This window comes from Panthera leo, chromosome A2 (genome assembly GCF_018350215.1).
Source record: "Panthera leo isolate Ple1 chromosome A2, P.leo_Ple1_pat1.1, whole genome shotgun sequence".
In the NCBI taxonomy this organism is placed as follows: Eukaryota; Metazoa; Chordata; class Mammalia; order Carnivora; family Felidae; genus Panthera; species Panthera leo.
In genome coordinates this window covers 155,296,001-155,319,651 of record NC_056680.1, presented here as the reverse complement: position 1 = coordinate 155,319,651, position 23,651 = coordinate 155,296,001, and the positions used below count along the sequence as shown (strand labels likewise).

The window sequence follows — 23,651 nt, the reverse complement described above, 5'->3', positions numbered from 1 at the left end:
GCAGCCTGAGGTCCAATTGTGTGCTCCAGATCAGATACTAAAAAGGATTTGAAAGTGGTAAACGTGGGTTCTGATCAGAGAACCAGCAGTAGGTAGAGAGATTAGCACATAGTGAAGGGGTCGAGTATTTGATCATCGGGAACAACAAAGGAATGGGGGAATTCTGGAATTTTCTATTTTAGATGCAGTGAGACTATTGTACTGGCCTCAGCCCAGAGTTCTTTTTCCCAGGAATGACTTCAGTTTAGGACCGACCTGCCACCACCCACCAAGACACAACCTTGTAACCTATTGAGGCATAACCTGACCAGAGGGGACTAGAGGTGGAGCCAGTGTCTGTGCTCAAGTGTAATTATGTGAACCAGGTGGAGAAGCCGTCTGGTGAAGACACTTCTTCTCAGCTCCTCTGAGCTCCAGGGTGGTGAAAAGCTGGAGCGGGCATAGTCCATGTTCAAATTCTCTGAAAGGTGGAAGTGAGGAAAGTTTCTGGCATTGGTGAGCAAGGTGAAAAAGGCCTAGAAGTCTGGTGGTGAGACAGGAAGTAGACTGGGGGAATGGAGTAAATGGAAACTGGCAGAAGTTGGGGAAAACACTATCGTGGGACTCGTGGTGTTGGGAGTGGCCCATAGGATGTCTTCCGGTCCGGTGCCTGGCATGGCTGGAGACCAGATTCCCCACAACAGGGGAGCCACTGCTCAGAGCTCTGGCCTTGCCTCTGGCACCCTCTCTCATCCTGATGGGCTCACACCTCTGGGGGAAGGTGCTATATTTGTACAGTGCCTGACAGCTTTTAACGAGCTTTCACACACAAACAGCAGTGGCATTCTGAGCTTCGTTTGTGTTGAGTTTCAAATTTGGCTTTTCACAAGTGTTTTAATTGTGAAATGTGCAGAAAGAAATTATTTCCATTTCTAGAGGAAGAGACTGAGAATCAGCAAGGTTCGGTGTTGCCCAAGAACGTACATCTAAAAATGGCAGAGCTGGCCTCAAGGCTACTGGAAGACGTGGAAAGCGTTGGAAGTCTGGGAATTGCTGCAGGTGCCATCTAAGGGAATGTCAATTTGGGATCGAGCCAGAGGCTCCCAGAGGACAAAACATACCTCCTGATCCCTCCTGATGCTTGGCTCCCTGGCAGAAATAGAAGATTAATTAGTCCTCTACCTGGCACCCGGTCTCAGAGCCTTACCTTGCCACGTCCAAGGCATGGATGGCATATCTCTCTGTGCTCCTGGGTGGCTGCCCCCGGTTGTGGAACCTTGACAGTAGGGGCTTTCCCCGTAACGTCACCAAATATGCTATTTTATCCCTTTGTTGTGGGGTGTTCGTAGGAAGCCCTGCTGTAGTGGATAAAGAGAGGAACACGTCCAGTGTTCCCTGGAGAGGTGCACTATGAAAAGGGGATCCTTGGTAGGAAACTGGGGAGCAGGGAGAACATTTCTGGATAGGTGCTTGTGGCTTTGACTCTGAAAGGGAACACCCAAGAGCTTGAGGACTTTCTGTGTTTAAAGCCTCAAGACTAGCTTTTTCCTGATATTTTGTGCTCTTCCTCAGAATAAACTGTTACACCCACAACACAGCACGAAGTCAGTTTTCTTGAACGTAGCAGGAATCACCTTCTAGGCAGAGAAAATAGCTGTAAGTGACACTATTACCTCATGCTTTAGGCTCAAGCATGTAGGATGGATTGAGGTGCCCCTTTGCCCAAATTCAATATGGATAAGTCTGTGCAGCTCTTACACTCTTTATTCTGAGCATTTCTCTAAGACATTCTCCTAGTTTGTATTTCACGATTAGGGTATCAAACCACCGGCTTTTAATTACAGTAACAGTGAATAGTTTCCTCGTGCTTACTATACCAAACATTGTCTCAGTCTTTCATGGACCTTTTTGCTTCACTTTATTATAACAACCACCCATGAGGTTGCCCATTTTGTAGATGATAAAATGAGCCATGTAGAGGTGGAGTAACTTGCTCAAGGTCACACAGCCAGTAAGTTGTAGAGATGGAATTTAAGCACAATAGTTGACTCTAGAACCCGCCTGCTCTATCATAGAATATTCGCTTCCCTTCTTCTTTATTTGATCTGCAGTGCAGCCTCATGAGTTAGGCAACAGACACCGTTTTCTCCGTTTTATCATAAAGAATCTAAAGCTCAGAGGTAAGTGACTTCTCCAGGGTCACCTGGCTGATGAATGTGGAGTTGACACCAGAGGCTTTCCCTACACAAGCTAAGTTATTTCCCATTGTGTTGCTACACACTGGGGTCTTTGGGACATCTCAGTGGTCTGAAAAGTAGATTTTGGTCAGATTCCAAGTCACTAGTTGTGTTTTTTTTTTTTTTTTTAACACTTTTCTCCCAAGCCCACCCCTATCCCCCACCAGGCTCAGGTATTTCTCCTTCGCTTGTAGTCAACTCCCCCTTCGGCCCAGTGTCCTTTACTGATCTCCAACCACATTGTCCAATTCTGAGCTGTCTTCTCTTTAAACTTCCAGCTTTTTTCTTCCTCCATTATTTTTTTCTAAACCACATATTTTCACCATGGCACAATTTCTCATCCGATAAGAACTGCTTTCTTGAATATCTGAGCCTGGGAATCACTGACTCTTGATAGTGAAGGGGGCCACTTTGTGTGGCCCAGAAAAACATGAAGGCTGAGACCGAGGTGTCGAGGCGTAGGCTGGCCATAGCTGATTGGCTAAATGGAGGTATCCACCCTTTCTCTCCCCCTTGTCCTGCTCCCCACCTTGAAGCCAAGGAAGATCAAGTTTTGTGCCCAGAGCAAGGTTCCATTTGCATATTTTACCTACTCTTCAGGCTTCTTTAGAGGGGTAAGTGGGAAGTCTCTGGCAATTAAGGCTTTAACACTAGTTAATGAAAGACTGGTTCCTGTAATGTTACGGCCTTCCTGTTCACATTCCCACCCTTCCTTGTCTTGTCCCTGAGCCTATTAGAGCTGCTTAAGTGGCTCCAGCATCTATTGGAGGGTAGTAAGCAGAAGAAAGGCAGGAGAGAGTCCAAAAGGAATAGGCATGTGGGCTGTTATTATTGTAGCAGTCATGACTTGTCCCATGATACTCAGATTTAATTAATGGCATGTGTATTTATCTTTCTAAATCAGATTAGATCCAGATTGAGCTCCACAAGCAAAGTTCAATGATAAGCCCAATCAGTCAGTTGGGCTCTGTCCACTCATTTGGATTATAAAAACTCTAGAATGTGTTGTCCATTTGGAAGGCAGCCGCTAATTTGTCCACTTCTTATTGGCCAACCTGCCCAGAGGATCTCTAAGGCTCAGCACGGAGTGCTCACTTCACACAGGTTCCAATTTGAGGACAATCCACTTCAGAGCCAGTGTGTTTGAGCAGGTTCTGGGCTTAGATCTCTAGAACCCATCACATCTGTTCCCTTTCCCAGCCTTGGGAATGCAGCAGAGGGGACTGGCACGTTGTGGGGCCACCTTTCTCTTCAAACATAAAAGTCAAAACATCAGTTCGTCCCTGTTAGAACAATTCAGTTCATTTGCTTATGGGATTACATTGTCTAAGCTCTTTTTCTCCTGGGAAATCCATACTGCCTGGCAAAATTTCCTCTTTTCTTTTGAATCATATTTATTTACTCAATATATTCGTTTTCTAGGGCCACCAAAGCAAAATAACACAGACTAGGTGTCTTAAACAACAGAAATCTACTTTCTCACAGTTCTGGGAACTAAAAGTCTAAGATCAAGGTATCAGAAGGATTGGTTTCTCCTGAGGCCTCTCTCCTTGGCTTGTAGATGGCCTTCTCCTCACTGTGTCCTCATGTGGCCTTTCCTCTGTGGGTACAATCCTCGTGTCTCTTCTAGGATGTCCTAATCTCTTCTGATAGGGATACCAGCCAGATTGGATTAGGGCCATCCTCATGGCCCCATTTTTAAGTTAATTAGATCTTTAAAGACCGAATCTCCAAATATAATCACATTCTAAAATACCGGGGCTTAGGGCTGTACTTGTACGAATTTTGGAGCGCATTTCAGTCTGTAACACTCAGTAAATATTGGCTGAATTCCTGTAGCATTCCTGCAGTTTTTCTAAGCTGTAAGGAAATAGCAATGAAGAAGATAGGAAATGTCCTTTCATGGCATTTATGTGTATTTCTGGGTGTGGCTACACATATGTGAGGAGGTATATTTATATCAGATTATGGTGCTTAGGTATTGTTAAAATAGGATAGAGTGGTAATAAATGTGAGCGACTTCTGGGTTCACAAGTGCTGTATTAGGTAAGGGGGTCAGGAAAGACCTCTTTGGGGGAGATGAGATTTGAACTTGAGAGCTCACATAAGAAGGAGACAGTCATGGGGTGCCTGGGTGACACAGTCTGACTCTAGATCTTGGCTTGGGTCACGATCTCATGTTTCATGAGTTTCAGCCCCGCATCGGGCTCTGTGTTAAAGGTGCAGAGTCTGCTTGGGATTCTGTCTCTTCTTCTCTCTGAACCTTCCCTGATTGTGCGCTCGCACTCTCTCTCTCAAAATAAATAAATCAACTTTAGAAAAATAAAAAAGAAGGGGCCAATCATGTAAAGGAAGAGTAGGGAGGGCTTTCATTATTCCCTGCTGAGTCTATAACAGAAATAAATCAACACACACACCATTGCTTTTTAAATTAAACAACCCTGTCATCTAGCATATGATATTTACCTTGCCATTGGTTTTAATTGTAAAAATTGACCATCAACATATTGAAATGGTCTTACAAAACTTAATGTAGATTTTTTGACATGAAATGGTATTTGTGGAATATTAAGAGAGTAAGTTATAAAGCAGTATGTGTTGTATGATCTAACTTTATTTAAATGAGTGAGTTTACGTTTTGCAAAAATATGCATGGATTTTGTGATTCAAACAGCTAAAAGAAAGAGAAACAATGGCAGTAATAAATAAAATGTTCCCAGTGAGGGCGATACCTAACCTTGAGGAAAGAATTACTAGTGGTAAAATTTCATATATTATAGTGAGAAAGAAATTTAGGCAGGACTAAATTAATTGTCTGTTTTGTCTCTATCAGGCATAGTGTTCTGTGTTTTATGTGGATGATTTCATCTCATTCTCAATTTCTACAATCATAAGCCCAGGGTCGTGGGATCAAGCCGTGTGTCCGGCTCTGCACTGAGTGTGGGGCCTGCTTAAGATTCTCTCTCTCTCTCCCTCTCTCTCTCTCTCTCTCTCTCTCTCTGCCCCTCTCCCCCCTTGCATGCTCTCTATCTCTAAAATTAAAGAAAACATAAATAAAAATAAAAATATACAAGGGCAAGATGCTTTCAAAAATGACCGCTCATATTCGTAAAAGATCCAAGTAGAATTTCTAGAAACAAAAATATAATTTAACTAGACAAGGTCAACTGAAGAGTTAAATGGCTTATTGGAACTGAGGAGTGAATTAGTAAACTGGATGCTGGTTCCAAAGAAATGACCCAGAATGCACCACAGGGAAGCAAAAAGAAGGAAAATGTGAGTGAACAGTTAAAAGGTCTAAATGACAGTGTGAAAGAAATGTGAACACAGGTTAGAACTACACCTCAGGCCATCTTTCCTCCCATAAAATGGAACACCTAGATTTAGAGGCTGAAGTTCTGGCCCCTTGAGATGATCATCGTCACCACTCCCTTTCCGACCACACTTGTGTGGCACTGTACTGATGATTCCAGGGAAACATGTCACCCGGGCCAGAATACGGGCCCAGGGTTTTTCAGCTGGAACTAGGACACTCCCATGCAGCCTTGGGTGTGGATTGATGGTAAAGACAGGTGGGGTCGGAGCAACCCTGAGACTCACACTTGCTCTTGAGAGTGAATTGAAACTGGGCTTGTGTATCTACTCTGTGCATGTCTAGCTTTACAGATCCGAGGGGCAGCTAACACACAGTTCTGACTGCCATGATGCGACGTGAGACAAAGATCTAGGGTGCCTTCCAAAGGAAAAACAGCTGTTGGCGGATAGAAGAATGTGGCTTTGCGCTAAAACTCCTTGCGTCTGCTCAGTGCGTCTCCTACTGGGGAAGGCTGGGGGCACTCCCGTCCCGCCACAGGGACTTGGAGAACAATGGACCTGCCTGGTGTATGGCCCGAGGCAGCTTTAATCACCGCCTTGTTCTGTGGAACCCCCTCTCGCACTTCCCTCACCTTACAGATTACACAGCAAATGGACCAGACTGGCACACCCAACTGTGGTATATGGTAACTCCCAAGTCTAGAGAGGCCCTCTCAGCATCACACCTCTCTCCTTGGCAGACAGTATAAGGTTTAGCAGCTAAGAGGGTATAATCAAACACGTCCCAGACCTTGGACCACTCAAAAGCTCATCAATGTGGCAGGTCCCTGAACTTTTGCAGATTTTACGTTGGTCCGGCATGCATATGGCATACTGAGGCATCTCGAGTGCTTTATGATTCCAGGTCACCAAGAACAACCAGCAAAATGCCATCAGTCTAATGGACCAGTATGATAGCAAGATGGCTAAGAGCCTTCTGAAGTATATCAATAGAAAACGAGCCAAATAGAGCTTTGAGATAAAATAGTTGAAGGGGATTTCTGACCCTGCCCCTTGAAGGCAAACTGTGTCCAATGGTCTTTCCCGAGCACTTCTAAATACTCTTACGAAGGAAATTTTATCCGTAGCTTCCTGACAGCTATACTTTCTGTGTCTGGCTGGAGTCCCCCTCCCCCACCCCACCCCCAGTTCGTCCTGCAGATTCTCTCCCTGTGGCCAGTCTTCCCCTTCACACCCAGACCTGCCCACAAGCACAGGAACAGCCAGAGCTGTGGTTTCCCCCTCCCACCTGCCTTGGCTGGGGCCTCGGGTTCATCCGGTGGGAGCCAGACAGGAGGGAGCTGGCTGAGGTTCTTGCTCAGACCTCTGATCCGTGCTGAGTACTGTGTCTCCGGCACTACAGAAGTAAAAGCTGCTATCTTCAAGGCTCACGTTGCTTATGGTCATAGTTGAGAACACTAGGGTTGGGCGGCTGATGGGAAACTTGTCCTTGGTAAATCCATGTTCGTAAGTGGCCTCCAGACCCTGGTTTGTGGTTGCCATCAGCACCAAGCTCTGTCCTGGGAGCTGATGGTACCAGAACATTAAGGTGAACTGGATATCGACCTCACAGTGGATTGTCACGGAGGTCCCGCGTTGACAGATGTCTCTGTGTGGCTTCTGAGAGAGGAGAGCGCTGAACACAGTGTCTAGTTTCAGTGAGAGAGAGAGAGAGAGAGAAAGCTGACAAGCTCGTCCCCAGGCAGGAAGGTCTTTTCACTATTTGCTTTAATGTCACTTTGGATCCCTGGCACGGCCTCCATTTTGTTCTTCCAACTGTTATACCATCAGAATCCACTAATCCACTAATCCAGTTCCCTCATCCTCTGATGGGTGGCCTCAGACCCTCTGCTCCTCCACTGGGCATCAACATTAACCCCAAACTTCCCAGTGGGATCAGACTCATACCTTGTCCCAGGAGAAGTAGCAGGCAAGTCAGCATCTTTAGGTGATAGCCTCTCACCTTCCCTGAGAAAAGGCACTGAGAAGGCAAACTCAAGTTCATCCCTCCTCCCCAGCGTGGTCTTCCTTTCCTACTGCGTCTGTTTCCCTTCTGTAGTAGGAGGAGGAGCATCTGCAGAATGTGCAGAAAATCCATCTGCCCCCTAGTGGAGCTGTGTGGCTCTTCACTTAGGATGGATCTTCACTCCCGAGGCATAACATTCACCTGCCATCCATCCGCCACGTATCCATCACTTCCCCACCTGTCATTAGGGAGCACCACATAGGTGCTACCCTTTGGGTAATTGCCACTGGTGAAGCCTGAAAGATCACACATAGGCTTTCAACCATTTCTCACCTCCTCACAGAACCTTTGCATTTCCATATACATTTTAGAATAAGCTTTCTAGTTAAACAAACAAACAAACCCCACCAAAATTCAGTTGGTTCAAGAATTAGGATTTTGTTGAATCCATGGATGAATTTGAGGAGAACGCTCATTTTAACAACATCCAGACTTCCAATTTGTGAACATGATCTATCCCACGTTGCAAAGTTGTCTTTCGGGGCACCTGGGTGGTTCAGTCGGTTGAGCCTCCAACCCTTGATTTCAGCTCAGGTCATCATCTCACGGTTTGTGAGTTCGAGCCCCACATCGGGCTCTGGATGACATTGTGGAGCCTGCTTGGGATTCTCTCTCTCTCTCTCTCTCTCTCTCTCTCTCTCTCTCCCCTCCCTCTCTCTGCACCCCCCCCCCACTCATGTGCTCTCTCACTCTCAAGATAAATGAAGAAAACCTAAAAAAAATAATAATAAAGTTATCTCCCATTTCTCTGAGTAACGCTTTTTGCTTCTCAGTATACGTGTCTTGCATGTCTTTTGTTAAATTTGTTCTTAAATACTTTGGGCTTGTTTATATTCTTTTAAATTCAAATTTTAAAACTCATTTATCCCATTGTTTGCCATAGCATATAAACTGCAGTTGATTTTTGCATGTTAATATTATAGCCCATGCCCTTAATAAATTCACTTATTAATTTCATAATTTTGTAGTTTCTTTTGATATTTTAATACAAATGGTGATTTCATCTCTTAAAAGGTTTTACCTTATCATTTACTCTTCAGCCTTTTCGTCTTTTTCTTGCCTGGATGTGCTGCCTAGCACCTCCAGTAATGTGGGACAGAAGTGCTGTGCATGAACGTTATTGACTCGTCTATCATGTTGGAGCTAAAGTGTTGAATATTTCTGCCATTCATTATGCTGTTAATTGTTGGCTGCTTGCAGATGTCCTTCGTTAGACTGAGGAAGTTCGTCCTGTTCCCACTTCTCTGAGTGTTCCTATCAACAATGGATATGGAATTTTATTAAGTGTTTTTTCTATCTCTAGTGATAACTGTTGTACTTTTTATATATGTGCTAATAAGGTAAATGATAATGACTTATTTTTTAAATTTTTTAATTTATTAAAAAATGTTTTTTAACGTTTATTTATTATTGAGAGACAGAGAGAGACAGAGCATGAGCAGGAGACGGGTAGAAAGAGGGAGAGACACAGAATCCGAAGCAGGTTCCAGGCTCTGGGATGTCAGCACAGAGCCTGACATGGGACTCGAACCTGCAAACCGCACGATCATGACCTGAGCCGAAGTCGGACGCTTAACCGACTGAGAAACCCAGACGCCCCTAATTTTTTAATTTCTATTTTATTTTTATTTTATTTTTTTTAATGTTTATTTATTTTTGAGACAGAGACAGAGCATGAATGGGGGAGGGTCAGAGAGAGGGAGACACAGAATCAGAAGCAGGCTCCAGGCTCTGAGCTGTCAGCACAGAGCCCGATGCAGGCCTCGAACTCACGAACCGTGAGACCATGACCTGAGCCGAAGTCGGAGACTCAACCGACTGAGCCACCCAGGCGCCCCTTTAATTTCTATTTTAGAGAGAGAGACTGAGAGTGCGTGTCCAAGTGGGGGAGGGGCAGAGGGAGAGAGATCATCTCAAGCAGGGCATCCCATGCTCAGTGCAGAGCCAAACCCGGGGATGGACCCCACGACCGTGGGATCATGACCTGAGCTGAAATCAAGAGTCAGACGCTTAACCAACGGAGGCACCCAGGCGCCTCTGCAGTGACTGATTTTTGAGTATTGAGCAAGCTTGTTCCTGGGATAGACCCTATTTAATTATTTGAAAAAAATCTATTTTGACTTGTTAACTATTGACATTTCAGGTATCTCTCTATTTTTTTCTTTTAGTGATTGGCTGAAAATTATCATACTCATTTTAAACTTTTTACAGTATACTTATGATTAATATCGTAAAGATTCATTGAAAATATAAAACTTTGTGACTACGTGGGCCTGTTCTCTCCAACCTCATCTTCTGTGGTATTGTTGTATCTTTATTGTGTCTATCTGCCACATGCCCGGCAATGCAGTGCTGAAATTTTTGCTTTCACCGGTTGTGTGTACTACAAGGAATTAAGAAAAATCTCTAATATGTATCTACACTTCACTATTTGTTGTGCTCTACATTTCTACCTCAAAATCCAAGTTTCCAACAGCTATTGTCTTTTGATATTTATCTATAGACCACTGGAATCTGTTATTCTTTTTGCACACCCCCTCCGCCCCGTTCGCTAGACACTAAAATTTCTATTGCCATAAACTCAAGTTTACTGAATTTTTCTTCTGTTATCTCTGATCTGTTCCAAGCTCATTCAGTGAGGTTTTTTTTTTAATTTCAAATATTGCCATTTTAATTCTCAAATTTCCATTTATTTCTTATAGTTTCCATTACTGTGTTGTGAATTCCCATTTGTTTTCTTCATTACAGTAATATTTTCTTTTATGTCCTTGAACATGCTTTAAATCCTTGTTCATGAATTCTATCATCCAGGTAAGCTCAAAATATGTCTTCACATCAGGAGTTCAGAGCTTGGAGCCAGGCAGCTGCCATACTGATGTTCTTTTGACTATAGGTCATGTTATTTATTTTCTTCATATACCTAGTAATTTTTTCATTGTGTCTTAGACACTGTCAAGGGTATGTCTGGATTTTGGTTATTTCTCTGAGGGGTGATTGGGTTTTTGTTTTCACTGGCATTTAACTTGCTAAATTCAACCTCTGAATTCTGTTCTCTTCTGTTTGACAAAAAAGGAAATTTCTGTTCAGTTCTTTCACCCTTAGCGTGGCTGATTGGAGTGCTTCTCTCATGCATAGTTCAGGCATTAGCCAGAGACTGGGACCGATTTGCATGCAGAATTTTGGATTGCCATTTTGTGGATATCCTTTTTCTGAGATATCCTCGCTAACTTTTTAGTCAATTCTTCAGGGGTTTCTACTTGACTGCGATCTATTTTTTGGCAAAAATCTATAGAAACAGAAAACTTACCTTTCATCCAAGTGTTTACTTCCCCGTAGATTCTGCCTTCTTTTGGTTGCTTTTCAGCCCATTAAGATAAACTTTAAACTTGTTTTTTTTTTTTTTTTTTTTTTGGTCCAGAGTTCATATTTGTGATTTGTGAAGGAGGAGTCTTACAGGAGTTATCATGGCATTACAAGAACTGCCTCATTCTTTTGAATGGCTGTTAGCTAATCAGCAGACTTTTATCGTTTGGTTGGTACCTATATCTGAAGCCTCTGAGTCATCTAGATTATTTTTAAGGAGGTCATCTTCTCCAGGCTGGATCTGGGTTTCTGATTGAGTGAAGTGACGCTAGATGATGTTCTGGATGAGTTTCTCATTTAGTGTAGCCACAGTCTGTGTTTTGGCAGTAGCTGAAAATTAACCTTGGAGTCTTCCTGCTTCAGTCTGGCCTGGTTGCTAACTCGTTGCTCCATACAGTCGTTATCCTGATGCTTTTTTTGGTTGTTGTTATTCTGAGTCAGATTCCCTATTTTCTGAATCCTGCCGTTCCTTCCCTTTTCGACTTTCTCCTGTCGTTTGCTGATACACATTATCCAGGAACTTCCTTAGGAAGAGTGAAATGGAAATAAAGGGTTTAGATCCTGGCAGAAATGAAAATTGCATTTGACTGGTAGCTTGGGTTGGTTGAGAAACATAGGCTGAAAATTGTTTTCTATCAGAGTTTTGGAATTATTTTTTACACCACCGTGTTCTAGCATTCAGTGTTGCTACTGAGAAATGTGAATCATTCTGTTTCTCATTTCTTTATTTATAACTTGTTTTGACTTTTAACATTTTTCTTTGTCTTGCATCACTTTAGATCATTTTGTCCGCACTGTTCTGAAACTGAATGAAGATATACCTTAGTTTCAGTTGTTTATATTCATCAAACACATCACTGGCCTTTTTTAATGGCCATCTTTACTTGTCCATCACTAGGGTGATACCGTTTCTTCTGTTAACACTTCATCGTTCTACTTCAAGATGGAAGTGTTGAAAGTATATGCTACATCATGGAAGACGTCTTTGGTGCTGGCTCTGCTGCTGGCACAGAGGTAGGAGACCCAGATATTTGGCTGTGTGAATTATATCTTTCTACTAATGGTTGGATTTGAGACCCATTGAACTGAGCTTGGAAATTTACCCACATTGGACTCCATTATCTGATCGTTTCAAAAGCAATATAGGAACACTTATCTCTGCCATTAACTTTCCAGCTGTGTGGTTTTGGGCAAGCTATTTAGATTTAGGTTTTTCATTTATAATTAGTAGGCAATAATACTTGTATTTCACAGCTGTATGTTACAATAAACTGCTTGGGGTATCTCACGCTTGTCTAGGAAAAAGGGGGGATGTTCTCTTCTCTTTCATTGCCCCTGTTTATTAAGAGGCTATCCCCACTTTTCCATCATGTCCTAGCAAAGCCTGTTTGTATTTTCATTTAACACAGAACAATTTGCTGTATTTACCCAAGTCACAGAATTTTAAACCTCTCTCTCTTGGAGATTAAGGATAGCATCATTCCTTCTATGAATTTCTCAGTATCTTAATATAATGTACCTTTATCCAAAATCATGGTTTACATTTTCCGAATGCTTCCTTGTACTCTTATGGTAAACATTAGTAATATTTTATGTGCTTTTAAGAGTGTATTCTGTGAACTCTCTTTGGGACACTTTTTTTTTTTTTTCAATTTATTTCTAAACTCAAGCCTCTTATCCGAATCTACAATCCTTTCAACCTCTTTAGATGTCTTGTATAATTCATTTGGTGTATGATATTCAATCTCTGCATATTTTCCATTTAAGTCATGTGTTCTACCTCTCTGCTTGGGCGACAGCTCCTTAGCAAGGTAAGATGCCTTTGAAGGAGCAAGTGGCAGCGTGTAAGGACTGAAACCTGGTCCGGGGTGGTGCTCTTTCCACCAGGGTCTCAGTTTAGTTGGGGATGGTCCCAGAAGGCACTGGGAATGCTCATATCTGTTCCCCTCTCTTGAGGTTGATCTTCTGGGTTGGTGCAATGCTTGCTGTGGGAAATTAATAATTTATGAGAAATTATAGGACTCCCAGACACCCTGAAGTCCCACCGAAAATAGATGTTTGCAGATGTGTTCTGTCGTTTCACACTATTCTGCGAAGAGGTGCTTTCTCTGTTCTAGATGTCGACCTCCATTGGGAGACCTATGATCCCTAACTTTTTTTAGAGAAAGAATGCCACCTTTTCATTCCAGCAGGATCTCTCACAAGAATGTTGCAGGATATTTCTTACTTTTAATACTTTCTCTTGCCTTTACTTTTTATCTAAAATCAGCTCAAACTGGGTGCTATATGTAAGTGATGAATCACTAAATTCTACTCCTGAAACCAATACTACACTATATGTTAACTAACTTGACTTTAAATAGAAACTCTGAAGAGAAAAAAAAAATCAGCTCAAGTCTTAGCTCTCATGTGAACTTAATACTGAATATTGTAATGTGATCGATTTACTTTTTTCTCTGAGTTCTACACCATAAAAACTTAGCACTGAATCGAAGCATCTAATATGCCTGTTTTGTCTCATTAATACTTTTGCACTGACATTTGGATTTCCAATATCCTTTACATTTCTTTTGTATTCCCAAAGCAGAATAGGCTCAATTAATATTTACTGACAGGATAGTGTATGTTTCATTCCTAAAACAAACAGATATTTTCTCCAGAGGATTGTGAGTACAGATATAGCACGACTAATTCTTTTTCTTTTAAGTTTTTTAATTTTTATTTTGAGAGAGATCTAGAGAGCAAGAAGGGGAGGGGTGGAGAGAGAGGGAGAGAGAGAATCCCAAGCAGGCTCTGTGCTGTCCACACAGAGCCCAATATGGGGCTCAAACTTACAAACCATGAAATCATGACCTCAGCCAAAACCAACAGTCCGGACATTTAATGGACTGAGGCACCAGGGTGCCCTTAGCCTAATTCTTACCACCTTCTGCATCAAAGTGTATTCCTTCCCTGATCAGAAATTTCCAATCAAACATCATCGCGCATTTAGAGAAACTTAAAAAGATCCATTTTTGTCGGTTTTTCTCTTTCTCAACTGAATAAACAGAAGTCAAACTCCACAAGCTTTCTCTTGAATCAGCACAAAGACAAGAACATTTAGCTAAAAAGTTTAGACTGTGTGAGCGCCCTCTAGCGAAATGTCAATTAAGAGCATACGGTGATCCAAGTAGCAAACAGTATGAGGGAGGAGGAAAGGAGCAGGGAGGGAAGATTGATAAATGGTCATAGGGCAGGGCCGCTCCAGTGTGAATAAGTGAGAGACTTCTCCTCCTGGTTGGGGTGGGGGTCTCATGAATTTAGGTTGGGGATGACACATACGGTGGGGCGGGTTAAGTAAGTTCAGAAGGGCCCCTGACTTGGGAAGCAGTGATGAGTGGGGCCTGAAAAACATCCACGCTCTCCTAGCCAAGATGCGTGTCTATGGCCTTGCTTCCCCTTAGAGGCTGCCTTACTTCTAATTGGCACAAATGTGCCATGGGAACCAGTGCAGCTCAGCCCTGAGTTGGGGTCACTTCCCCCTGATATCTGCCCTTTCTGAGCAGAGAGGATGTGGCTGTGAGGCACTGTGGATTTACTGCTGGCACAGAGGTACACAGACGTCTGGTTGGTGCTGGCAGACTCCAGGGTCAGGGGGAAGGCGTTCTTCTTCTTCCTGGAGACCCTGTACCCGTCAGGGGCATCTCCTTTCTCAGTACTGTCAATATTATACGACCGATGGAGGAGCTGCAGCCCCAGACCTGGGTCTTGTCGATACCAGTACGTTCTTTCGTGGTCCATATTCTGCAAACATTCCATCAAAACTTTCGTTTCCACTTTCTCGATGAGATATCTCGGAGTTTGGGTTCCTTGTGTGTCCACAAAGCCTAAGAAGGAAGGACAGATGAGGCGAGAAAAGAGGCCAGGAAGCCTGCTGAGGGATAAATCTTGTATTCAGGGCCTAGGAATAATGGCACAGGGGTCTGCTGCCAACTCCCCAGACTCACTGACTCCCAGGAAACAAAAGGCCACAGCACAGAGGAGCCTGGGCCCCATGGCAGGCTCGAGGCAGGAGTGGCTCTTCTCTCAGGCTCCAGGTTGGTTGTCTGTGATGTCGCTGTCCCTGCCCACGCTCACGATCCCTTAGTCATCTTCTAGATGCTGGAGACTTTAGAGGTGCCAGAGTGAAAGCCATCTCTGTTCTGCAGTGAGTGTGTGTGTGTGCACGTGTGCATGTGCTTGTGTGTGCATGCATGTGTATGTGTGTGCGTGCATGTGTGCGCATGCGTGTGTGTGTGCATGCACATGTGTGTGTGCACATGTGCGTGTGTAGAAAACAGCTGGCAAGGTAGGCCTGAGATGGCCATCCTTAGAAGGACCAGCTTGCAAGGCAGGCATCTGGGCACTGGGACTTCAGGAGCGTTCCCACCACCTAGTAACTGGTAAGTGTAGATCGTTTTGCCTGGACTGCTTGCACAAACAATGTAATGTGTACTGAACACCTGCTTTGTTTCTTTGGGTGTGGAATTTGGGTACGTATTAGGTAGAGAGTGCCTGTATGGTCAGCTGGATTAACTTTCCTGGACTGCCAGGGTGTTCCACAGACTGGGTGACTCTCCTTATGGAAATGGGTTTTCTTGATGTTCTGGAAGCCAGAAGTCCAAGATCAAGGTGTGGCCGGGCTGGTTTCCTCAGAGGCCTCACTCCTCGACCGGCAGGTGGCCTTCTTCTCCCTCTGTCTTCACACAGTCTTTCCTCTGTGCGTGTCTGTGTCCTAATTCCCTCTTCTTACGAGGACACCAGTCAGATCGAGAAGGGGCCGCACCAGTGACCTCATTTAATCATCTCAATTAATTACATTAATTACCTCTCTAAAGAGCTCATCTGCAAATATAGTCACATTCGGAGGTCCTGAGGGCTAGGACGTCAACACAGGAATTTTGAGGGGACACAGTTCAGCCCATAACACCAGCTGCCCCACACAGTTGGGATGCTGTGTCTCTAACGGGCCTCCCTGGGCAGAACCCTTGCTCGTAGGCTCTGTGTTTTCCTTGCAGGGGAAGGTATGCATCTTCCTGGGAGGGAGAGAGCATGAAGATGTCTGCATGGATTTGTCCAGACTCCACCTTGTCTCTTTCCGCCACCGCCTGCCTGTGTATCCTAACTCGGTCTGTATGGTAGAGCTCAGCCAGGGGTCCTGATGTGCCGGGTCCTTCTAGAGAGTCTCAGGAAGTGAGTCTCCAAGATGGGGACTTTTTTTCCCTGACTAACTCTGATGGGGAAAACATTATGTTCTCCCTCCCTCTCTCCCCCAACCCCTCTTTCTCTCCTCTCCATCTCTCAACGTACATTTCCTTCACAGCAATTTTAGTTTTTCATAGGATCTTACTGAGTAACAATAGTTACCACAATTAGCGCACTGGTTACAAAGGCAGGCTGTGGAGCTGACTGTCTGGGTTTGAAATCCGCTTTGTCGATCAAGTTACTACTGGCTGTTACCACGGGCAAATTCTGGGCCTCAGTGTCCTTATATGCCAAATGCGACTAATAACAGTACCAACCACACAGGGTGAATGTAGGAAGGAACAAGTTGGTACCTATGGACCGATTATAAACGGGCAGGGCTCCGTAAGTGTGGCTGGTCAAAGCACTGACTCATCACCACACCGTTGTTTACCGAATACTGATTCTGTGTCAGACAGCATGTTAAAATTCTTCACCCACGTGATTTCTTGGACTCATCCTTATGTTCCCCTTTTGGGATAAATCTTTGTCTAAAAAGACTTGCTTTCCAAAATATTTCTCCAGGAATTGTTTTCCCATGAATTCAAATCGACAAAAAACCAAAACCGCACTTGCTGTTAAACTCTTGATATTATACTCTGGTTCATTACCAACTGTCCTACACCAGCCCTGCTGTTTCTTCTTTAAGCTTCATGATACTTCTGTAATAGGGACTTCTCCCAGGCAGTGTCCGATCCTGCTTATCCGCTAGGAAGGAAAAGCTTCAAACTGCAGAGTAATTCTGACTCAACCGTCAATATCTTTCCCCTGAATTCCCTGGGAATCTCATAACCAGAAGCGGCCAGAAGCAATACGTCTGACTTCGTGTTCTGGTTCAAATTCCATCTTCCTGTTGTGCTGTTCTCTGCTTTTGAAATGATTAGCTTTAGTGTTTAGGGGGTTTTATCAGATCCCTAGTAGCTCCTTGCCATCCTGGGCACATCCTTATATCCAGGTGGCATCTCGAATTGCAAAGGATCACCAGTCCCTGAGTCCTCATTTCTACATGTTCGTCCTTAAGTACACATGTAGTACGCTGAAAGTATTTAGTTGTAGATATTTCTTTTATCTTTTTAATGTTTATTCATTTTTTATTTTTGAGAGAGACACAGAGCGTGCGCAGGAGATGGGCAGAGAGAGAGGGAGACCCAGAGTCCAAAGCAGGCTCCAGGCTCTGAGCAATCAGCACAGAGCCCAACGCGGGGCTGGAACTTCCAAATTGTGGATCATGACCTGAGCTGAAGTTGGATGCTTACCTGACTGAGCCACCCAGGCGCCCCTAGTTGTAGATATTTCTGTTCTAATTGTTATGATTTGCTTCCATAGATGTAGGGACATAGAGAGATGTGATTCTTCCCATGAGTAATAGGCTAATTCCTTCATAAAACACTTGCCTTTTCTGTCCTCTGTGTTGGTGGTGGAGACACAGTGGTGCCAGTGCCCACACGTGCAGGTCCACCTGGCAGTGTAGTGGACACCATGGGCGACCAATGGTGGAGTCCAGGTGTGGCTGGTTCCAGGTGCAAGTACTAGTGTTACCGGAGGGTGGGAGAGACGCTGGCCCCTGTCTCACGGAGTCAAAGGATGACTCTTGCAGACAACAGAGAGTGAGCAAAGCAGTAGAGTGTATTGAGACAGAGTATAATGCTCTCAAGAGTGACAGGGTCCCGACTGGGTAGCCACCAAGGATTTTTGTCCCCGACTTTTTATTGGGACCTTGTCAGAAAGTTCGTGAGACTCCACGCATGGCACCTAGCCCAGGCGGGTCTGAAATACCTTCATCTTTTTTCTCTCCAAACCCCTCTGTTTCTTCAGCCTCCCACTTGTCGCTGCAACCTGCCTCCCCGAGCCCCCCTTCTCTCTCCCTGCCTAGTGTCACCCTTCCCTATTCACTAGGAGTGCACTGTCTGCAGAGAAGTAGAAGAGGACAAAGAAGAAGGGGAGTGGGAGGGAGGGAAAAGGGAAGGAAGAAGAACTTCAGAGACATCACAAGCAAATGCATAAGCAGGTATTTAAAAGGTCATTTTCAAGGTAATAGGAGAAATGTGAATATAATTCTGGCAGTATATAATAGTAAGGAATTACAAATAATTTTGTTAGGTAGGTAATACGATATAACAAAGTGTTATTCTTTTTTAGAGCTTACTAAAATCTGGAATAAAATACTGTGATGTCTGGGAAATTGCTTCAAAATGTATCAGCCCAAAATGCTGGGGAAATGGATGATGGGGGGCGGGGGAGGGGAGTAGCAAAATGTTAATTATTGAATCTGGGCGATAGGGCTCATTGTATTATTCCTCTCTATGCTTGTGATTAAAATTTTTCATCATAAAAAGCTTGAAAATGTAATATGAGGGGAAACATGGAAAGTACAAATTATTTTCATCTAACACTTCACCTCCAACATGCTTTACCACAGTACTAAATTAAGTACCGTTTTCTGTAAAGTAACTGTGTATACTCCTCCAAAGTATTGGGTTACAAAGGACAGCCTGAGGAGAGGTCCAGAGTAAAAGAGTACAGGGAAATAACAGCTAAATACAGAATGTAATTCTGGATTGGAATTACATGGGCCAGAATCTGTTTTCCTGTTTGTTATAAAGGAATCATTTGGACAATTGCCAAATATGAATAATGTAGCAGATACTGATGTAAAAAAAAAAAGACAATAATAAAATCCAATTAAAAGTTGTTCTGCTTGTGTTCCCACCATGTGCCAGAAATTCTAAACAACTTTGGTGATAAAAGACTCCTTTTGTGTAATATCTGCCCTTCGGTGACTGCCTTATTTCACTCAGCCCAGTGTCAAATACCTAGAAACAGAAAACAAGCAGTTGCCGGGGCCTGGGGGAGGGGAAGTGGGGAGTCGCTGTTCAGCAGGTACAAAATTCCAGTCTTGCAAGATGGTTACCTTCTAGAGATCTGTCTACAACATTGTGCCTGTAGTTAACAAGACTGGATTGTACATTTTTTAATGTTTATTTATTTTTGAGAGAGAGAGAGAGAGAGAGCAAGGGAGGGGTGGAGAGAGAGGGAGACACAGAATCTGAAGCAGGACTTTGGGCAAATCCAGGGCTATCAGCACAGAGCCCGACGCGGGGCTCGAACCCCACAAACTGCGAGATCATGACCTAAATGACTGAGCCATTCAGGCGCCCCCAGACTGGATTGTACACTTAAATACTTGTTAAAAGGGATTCGTGTTAAGTGCCCTTATCACAGATATGCGCGCACACACACACACACACACACACACACAATTTTAAAAAATAACCCTACAGAACAAAACAAATCCTCAACAGGTGATTTTGGGGCACGTTAAGATTTGTAATTATTACATGACTGTTAACAAAAAAAATATTGTGTAGAGGAGGGAATGCTAAAATATTATTTGCTCTGGCAGTTGAATAGGCTTGATACGCCGTGGGCAGGAGGCAAAGGATTATAGAACATTTCTGTTACTTATTATGAAGAAGAGAAATCCCAAACTGAGACATACTCCAGTAAAGCTTACTTCCACAGTGCCTCTTTGTCACAGTCTTCTTCCTGAACTCACAATAGCAATTTGGGGCAGAGGGTCAACACATCGGCTCTGAGCTCAGTGACCCCAGCAGTTCCCATGAAGGGTCTTTCTTCGGGAGAGCTTGCCTCCACCCTCCCGCCCCCCCCCCCCCCCCACCCACCATGTCACCATAGCTCCTCTCTGAGGCTGGAGGTGATTATGGAGTCCGTGACTAGAAAATTCTGTCCCTGAATCTTTAATGGTGAAGCTGTTGCAGAAATGGGGCCTGGCTAGCTCAGAGATCAGCAGCATCTATGCTTAATAAGAAAAGCTTGTCTCAGAGAATTTATCCTTAAGATTTATCATCTAAGCTGCTTATTAAAAGGGTGCTTAGCTGGAAAGAGAGATCAGGAAGACAGATCCTGATTAGAATTCTCGAAGGTCTCTTAGAATCCTTGTATTGATATTTCTCGAACACTTGCTATGTGCCTGGCCCCGGGAAGGCCCTCATGGACCACAGAGGCATGCTCCATGCCTCACGGAGCTTCGATTGGATCCATGGATCCATCGTGCAGTGCTTCAGGCACAAACTGGAAAGGTACATTACCTTAAATCAAAGAACAGATGGCCCTAAGGAAAGATTTAGAGCAAACAGTAACAACACGGTAAGACGATTGCAGAACTGAGATGTGTAGAAGGTGTGTGTGTCCAGGAAGTGACCAGGGACATTTGGGGGAGCGTGGGAAGCAATCAGGAGATCAGGAGAGCAAGAGGGAGCTTGCCAGGCAGGCCTGGCAGAGGAAACGTCGTGTGCAATTGGATGTTATCCTGGCAGAGAGGTGGCGGCGACAGCTGAAATGCAGTTATAAAATAACGCTGAATACAATGTTGAGCCTTGGAGAAATGAAGTCTAGAGGCCGACACCTGAAATTAGAAAGGCAGTTTGTCTAAAGATGGAGTGGAGCTGGAAAATGAAATGTGGGTGATGGGGGAGGGAACAGGGCAGTGCAAAGGGCCAGACAGCCGGGGGTCCTGGAAGGAGTCCCTGAAGCCCTGCGTGTCTGGGTGGAAAGAAGCTCCCTCTAGCAGGTGCTTGGAGGGAAGCCAAACTGACCGCAGGGGGATCTTCTCAGGTTGCCTGGGCTGCTGAAGCTATGTACAAACCCCGAGGAGGAACGAGGGAGAGAGGACTGTGACAGCTCATTCCCAGGTGCTGTCCCCCCTCACTGTCTCCCATGTGGGTGCCACCTCCCTGATGTGACAACCCTTCTGGAGCAGAACGGAAGTGGCTGGGCAGTGCTGTGGGTTAACCGCTGGCAGGTGTGTCTGAGAAGGGCTAGATGTCTGAAGGTTGGGGAGAATGCTCGGTCTTATTTATAAGGCACCCTGTCTCTTAGACTTCCCATTTGTTGGTACCCCTGGCACTGAGTAAAAGATTAATTGTAGCCTCACTCCTGGCTCTTGTCTGAATCAGCATATACGGGTCATGGTATGTATTTTGGTCACATCACAGAGTCACCCTTTGTTTCTGACCCTGGGATTTCAGTGGCGCTGACATTCATGGGCACTGTGGATTGAAAGAGAGGGTACCTGAAGAGAGAGAGCTTAGGAAGGACGCCAATGTATGACCACCAGAGAAAGGCTTAATGTAGTGGTCTGGCCAACCAAGTTCAAAGACACCTACTGTGCCCATGAACCATCTATCCCAAGGAGGATATCATGGCAGGTGAATTCATGGTAGGGTGTCTGTGTTGGCTCTGCTGTTAGTGTAGTGTAGTAATACCTGGGTACCCCACTTTTAAGGGAAGAACATAGAAATAGTAGTCCACCAAGGACATTGACAATTAGTGAGCAAAAATTAATGTAAAAAAAAAAACATGACTAGGATTCTAAATCTGAAAATTCTCGAACTCTTGTAGATATTTCTTTAGCATGAGTGAGATTGATTGAGGTGTGATTTACGCATCAGAAATAGATTCCATAAAGCAGGCTGTGGGTGCATCCTCTAAGGAATGGTTTAGAACCAGAAATCTCCTGGTCCTAGAATCAAGGGTAACAGAGTAACCTGGTGCCTAAGGCAGGTCCAAGTTAAGAATAAGGGCATCCTAGCTCAGATCCCTAGGTCCTATAATAGAGGGCTAGGTGTGTGGGACTCTGTATAAGTATGAAGGGGTCTGTCTACATCCTTGTCCCATGGGTTCGCATGGGATAAGGGGTCACTTGAGATGACTTCCAGGAAAGAGGTCATTAGATGGCAGAACCATTTACAGGAAACAGTCTCTCGTCTTATAATCTCCATTTACATCTCCGATTTAATTAATATAATTGTATTTATACTGAGGATGTGATCAAAGGTGTAATGGAAACTCAGCTTAGACTGGAGAAGGAACAAGTTTTGTAGTTTAGAAATGTCTGGGCAAGTCTTTCAAAAAGGAGGGATTGGTCCACTGGAAGCCTATGTGAATAACAGCGTAAGATGCCTCCTTGAGAGAGCTCATCCTTCCGTAAGGGGTGGGGGATTGGCGGGGTGGACCAACCCAGCAATGCAGCCGTAGTTCTTGGAGGGATGAGTGGATTCTGAACTCAGCTGTTGTATTTTGTTTTGTTTTGTCTTGCCAGATTCTGCATCCTGGATGAGGTTCTCTGTGTTCCATTGTTCCAGGGTGTAACTACTATTTTGCTGGTTGGTGAGGAATGTATGTCATTGAACGAGCCTTTGTGCTAAAGTCTGTGTAAGAGATTGGGGATCAAGATACAGAACTGTAATTTTGCCCTTCCAACACAGAGAAGGGAAGGGAAAAGCCCGGGCAAAATGTTTCCTCTTGTGCTTCATTAATAGAGGTGTCACTCTGCAGGAAACTACCTGGGAGGGATGACGGAGCCCGCTGGCCCCGTCTGGCACATCGTACCGCTTGGCAAATGTAATGGTTCGGAGCAGAAGCAGCAGCAGTGGTGGGCAGGTGTTTTAGGGCCCATCAGAAGAAGAAAAGGATCCTGTGGACACAGTGGTACCCGGAGAGGCAACATCCTTGTCAGGCCGACATATAGCACAGAGTCAACAAGGGGCAGGAATATAATAAAAAACTCTATTAGAGCACATGAGTTGTCTGGCTTGTCTACAGATGTGAAAAACCCTGGAATCTCCCCAAACTATGTGTAGGAGAGAAATTTGCAAGGGGTCTAGATACTGGACTAGTCAGAGAGGCTTTAGAAAGAGGGTCTGAGAGAAGACGGAGTCACTCATTTACTTAACAAGTCAATGGCAAGTATGGAGATAAAAAAGGTAAACAATATAGGCATGATCCTTGTTCTCATTAACCTTAATATTTATTAGCATAAACTTAAAAAAAAAGTTTATTTTGAGAGAGAGCACGCATGAGCGAACTGGGGAGGGGCAGTGAGAGGGGGAGAGAGAGAGAATCCCAAGCAGGCTCCTCCGCTGTCAGTGCAGAACTTGACATGGGGCTCGATCCCATGAAATACGAGATCATGACCTGAGTCAAAATCAAGAGTTAGACGCTCAACCGACTGACCCACCCCGGTGCCCCAATTGTGTAAACTTTAAACAGTAAACAGTTGAGCACGTTGATTGCCTTGAGGCTAGCATGTCAGGCTATCATAAGAGCAGGGGGCAGAGGCCTCACCCAGCCAGGGCTTCAAGGAAATCCTTCTGGAGGAAATGACTTCTGAATTAGCATGCAGAGGAATGATCGGTCAGCTCTCCGAGTAGGTGGGGAGAGGAAGGGGGCTCTAGGTAGAGTGAACGTTACTGGTAAAGACCCAGCAGTGAAGCAGCAAAGGGCATATGTGGGGACCTGTAAGAGATGGAAATGCCCCGTAATTGTGAGTGAAAGAGGACTTTCACATTAGGAAGGTAGAGACAGGTATGCAAAGACCACATCATGGAGAGGCTTGGAAGCCTCCAGTT

General features: G+C 44.4%; 1 long non-coding RNA gene and 2 gene segments (V, D, J or C); 1 reads left to right on the top strand and 2 right to left on the bottom strand.

Annotated features, from left to right (window-relative positions):
* The window catches only part of LOC122212913, a 40,750-nt gene extending 25,756 nt beyond the window's left edge, over window positions 1-14,994 (bottom strand). Inside the window, 2 exon segments of the C gene segment in view lie at window positions 14,523-14,825; window positions 14,946-14,994. Of these exon segments, the coding sequence occupies window positions 14,523-14,825; window positions 14,946-14,994 (352 nt within the window).
* LOC122212911 overlaps window positions 1-23,651 on the bottom strand; it is a 57,596-nt gene that overhangs the window by 16,936 nt on the left and 17,009 nt on the right.
* LOC122212919 lies at window positions 2,036-22,782 on the top strand. The gene is made up of 3 exons (XR_006199365.1): window positions 2,036-2,159; window positions 22,343-22,419; window positions 22,579-22,782. It is a non-coding gene; the product is annotated as an uncharacterized LOC122212919 (long non-coding RNA).